The following is a 3,371-nucleotide window of genomic DNA, read 5'->3' on the forward strand; positions in this document are numbered from 1 at the left end:
GCGTCGGAGCCCCTACCGTGTAGGCAGCAGGGCGCCCGGCGTGCTTCGCGGGTCAGCCTACCCCCCGGATGGCAGGGGTTCCCGCCAGGACGGGGGGCATGGCACGGCGCTCAGCACTATGGCCCGTGCACTGACTTCATTGTGTGCTGCGCCCACAGGTCCTGGCCATCTGGATCACGCCACACATCACCTCCTCCGTGCTGACCGCCGCCCTCCAGCGCCTGGGCCAGCTCGAGTCTCTGACCTGGCGCAACTACGACGCCTGGCTGGACAAGGCGGAGCTGGCCCACTTCATCCTGCAGTCGCAGCGCTTCCCGCAGCTCAAGGAGTTCCGCCTGCTGGACTGCATCGACATGGACGACGGCCTCGCCCTGGCGCTGGCCCACCGCGCGCACGGCCTCGCCAGCCTGTCGCTGCACCGCTCCGACCTGTCGGCGCACGGCCTGGCCCAGATACTGGAGCGCGCGCACGAGCTCACCAGCCTGGACCTGTACAAGAACGCCAGCGTCTCGGAGGAACACCTGGAGATGGTGGCCTCGCACCTGCACAAGCTGCGGCACCTGGACGTGCGGGGTTGCTACGCCCTGCGCACCCTCAGCGAGGAGGTGTGGGAGGCCCTCAGGGCCACGCTGCCCGACCTGGACATCAGATTCGACTGACACGCGCACTTCGCCCCCCATCAAATCACGTGAAAGAACAGTGGAAAGGCCACGAATGGACCAGCCCTGTGCTGCAATATTAAATAAGCTGTGATCCCTCTGAAACGTGTCCCAGTGAGAAACGTCAGTGTCGATTCGACGTCTGCGTGGAATAATTCATACTGGTGCACTCGACTACCCACCATCATTTCCCACTCATGAAAATTTCACCTCATTAAAAGATGGGTGGATAAAGAAAATAACAAAGAACTTATGTTTTCCTCATGTCTATTCCACTGTTTGCTTAGAAAACATACAAGTCACCAACTGACACTTGATATTCTTTAGCAGATGTTTTCAAGACAGTAATGGCACACTTAACAAAGAGGGACTAGGCATGTTACTACAATCTGAATACATTTGATTAAAAATTTGTAGTTCTCATACGATCAAAATTTCAATAGCTTTCTCACAACAGTACATTTTCACACTAAGTAAACTTTCACTAACATTCAATACTACCAGCTCTCTGTTATATTCCGTTGCAATTGCTTGAAAAACAGATAGTTATAACACACTTATTCTCCACAGGAATTTAAATTTAGTAATTAAACAAGCTCTTGTAGTCTTCAGCTTTTTGGTGGCTCACCCCCTTGCATTCGTTTTACAAAGTCTTCATCTTGCATTGAAAGCTGTGTCAGTTTCTTACCAATGCGCTCATGAATATCTAAGTACTTAGCTATACATCTGTCGAGGCATACTGATTCACCCTTCCCAAGTTCTGCATCTTTATATTTAGGAGGAATGCATTTCTTGTGACAAGATTGTGTCATTCGATTATACATATCTGACATCATTTCAATTTCCAACTCCTGAACCATCTGCATCTTTTGCATATCTAATTGAGGTAACTGTGCCATGATTACGCTGGACTCAATTCAAGAGGAGTTTTCCTGAGCTGATTTCTCTTCTCTGAGTTTGCGACGTTCTTCTTGCATGCGGTTCACACGCTTGGTGTTGATAGATTGTCGGGAGAAGTAGAGACCTGTGAAGGCGAAGGCCGTAACAACCACCCTGAAAAAAGAGAGGCCGACAATTGTACAATGTGCAATGTACTTTTGACTAGATCAATGGCTAAATTTGGATCATTGATTCCGTTTCATTTAACAGCAATTTACTTCGACAGGGTGAAAAAAAGGGAATTTAGCACTTCAGTATTAATTTAAATTTGATTCTGAATAGCAAAGAAGAAATAGTTGAGCAGACCCAAAATTACCTTGCAAATCGAGTTTACCTACCAGCCGATTAGAGTTTTAGAGTGACGACCTAATGCCATTAGGCCTACGAATCACAACTTGGGGTAAAACAAATTTTACCACGAAAATTCGATGCAAATAGTTCTGTTTTCGAATTACAACATTGATGAACCCTTGACCATGGTGTGCTGGTAGATGATAGTGATGAGGTTAGGTTCACCGCTGATCAAGATCGAAATGGGAGACCCGAGAAAAATTACAAAAGATTTAAGGTTTACGAAACATTCATCAAAGAAAGTTAATACAAATGCTTAAAATTTCAAAAATACTAAAACAAGTATCTCATATTCTTTTACTTTGATTGTTTTGATTGTGGACTAGTACCAGGGACTTCGGTGCTTCTGATTCGTGATTTAAACGTTGGTAGTTTTGGAGAGCACGAGCAGACAGCAGCCTCATTTTGTTGTTGATGTTGTTGTTGTGTTTATAACCTATTGCAAACCATGGCTCCTCGTCGAGAAGATATTTTGGAATACGATGGTTGCAACTTTCTGCGTCAAAGACTTCTGTTGTCTACTTTAAGCGGAAAGCCAGTAAGAGTAAAGGGAATTCGAAGCGATGACAACGAGCCAGGATTAAGAGGTGAGTATTTCATTTCATTTGATCCCATGTGGGCATCTGCTAGACATGTACACAAAATTATGAAGCCTGTCCATATTCTTGACTAAGCCAGGAAAAGAAGAAGGTTTTATAGATATTTTACTTGCAACTGATTGCCACACTGTAATCTTGTGTTACAGAATTTGAAGTCAACTTGATCCGGCTACTTGACAAACTAACCAATGGATCAACAATTGAAGTTAACGAGACTGGTACTTCGCTGTATTACCAGCCAGGATTGTTGATAGGGGGAACACTAGAACATGAATGCTGTAAGCAACGAGGAATTGGATATTATCTTGAAGTTCTTTTGGGACTTGGTCCTTTCTGTAAAAAGCCACTAAGTATTATCCTGCGCGGTGTGACAAATAATGAGGTATTGCATTCTTTAACACTCTGGTTGTCTGTTATTGTTAGAGTTAGATTACTTCAGCTCGTTTTATTTACAGACCGATCCATCCGTGGACTCAGTGAAATTATCAGCAATGCCCACTCTGAAGAAGTTTCTAATTGTTGATGATGGTATGGAATTTAAAATAAATAAGCGAGGTATGGCTCCAGAAGGTGGTGGCGAAGTTTTCTTTCGTTGTCCTAACCTTAAACAACTCAGGCCACTGGTGGTAAGTCTACTGATTGCATCAAATAATTTTTGTGATTTTGAAGGTATAGACTCAAAAACAATCAATTCCTCCTAGTTTCTAAATCCTGGAAAAATAAAAAGGATACGAGGAACAGCCTATGCTGCCAGGGTTTCACCAGCAATTGCTAATCGTATAATTGATGCTGCAAAGGGAGTTCTTCTCAAGTTTCTCCCTGA

General features: G+C 44.6%; 3 protein-coding genes across 5 annotated transcripts in view; 1 reads left to right on the top strand and 2 right to left on the bottom strand.

Moving 5' to 3' along the window:
- LOC127748641 (mitochondrial import inner membrane translocase subunit Tim10-like) overlaps positions 1 to 2,265 on the bottom strand; it is a 5,283-nt gene extending 3,018 nt beyond the window's left edge. Inside the window, exon 1 of one of the 3 annotated variants that reach the window (XM_052276631.1) lies at positions 2,251 to 2,265. The gene's annotated coding sequence lies outside the window, so the exon portion shown is untranslated. Of the gene's footprint in view, positions 1 to 1,914; positions 2,087 to 2,250 lie in introns of those variants that run through there. The other 2 variants (XM_026427306.2, XM_052276628.1) reach the window with 2 other exon arrangements.
- LOC113209659 (RNA 3'-terminal phosphate cyclase-like protein) overlaps positions 1 to 3,366 on the top strand; it is a gene marked incomplete at its 3' end in the record, with an annotated part of 4,950 nt that extends 1,584 nt beyond the window's left edge. The window contains exons 3-4 of the mRNA XM_052276627.1: positions 3,004 to 3,174; positions 3,250 to 3,366. Coding sequence (XP_052132587.1) covers positions 3,004 to 3,174; positions 3,250 to 3,366 — 288 coding nt within the window. The remainder of the gene's footprint in view (positions 1 to 3,003; positions 3,175 to 3,249) is intronic.
- LOC113209660 (mitochondrial import inner membrane translocase subunit Tim10) lies at positions 910 to 2,063 on the bottom strand. The gene is made up of 2 exons (XM_052276632.1): positions 1,915 to 2,063; positions 910 to 1,712 (listed from the first exon to the last, which is right to left on the bottom strand). The coding sequence occupies exon 2, from the start codon at positions 1,556 to 1,558 to the stop codon at positions 1,268 to 1,270; it is 291 nt and encodes a 96-aa protein (XP_052132592.1). The 5' UTR covers positions 1,559 to 1,712; positions 1,915 to 2,063; the 3' UTR covers positions 910 to 1,267.
- Positions 3,367 to 3,371: the final 5 nt, after the last annotated feature.

The sequence above is a fragment of the Frankliniella occidentalis genome, unplaced genomic scaffold, assembly GCF_000697945.3.
Source record: "Frankliniella occidentalis isolate FOCC.00 unplaced genomic scaffold, Focc_3.1 Scaffold3736, whole genome shotgun sequence".
NCBI classification, from domain to species: domain Eukaryota; kingdom Metazoa; phylum Arthropoda; class Insecta; order Thysanoptera; family Thripidae; genus Frankliniella; species Frankliniella occidentalis.

Excerpts from the sequence above, each read along its gene's own strand:
- LOC113209660 (XM_052276632.1), bottom strand. The coding sequence starts at position 1,558 with ATGGCACAGTTACCTCAATTAGATATGCAAAAGATGCAGATGGTTCAG.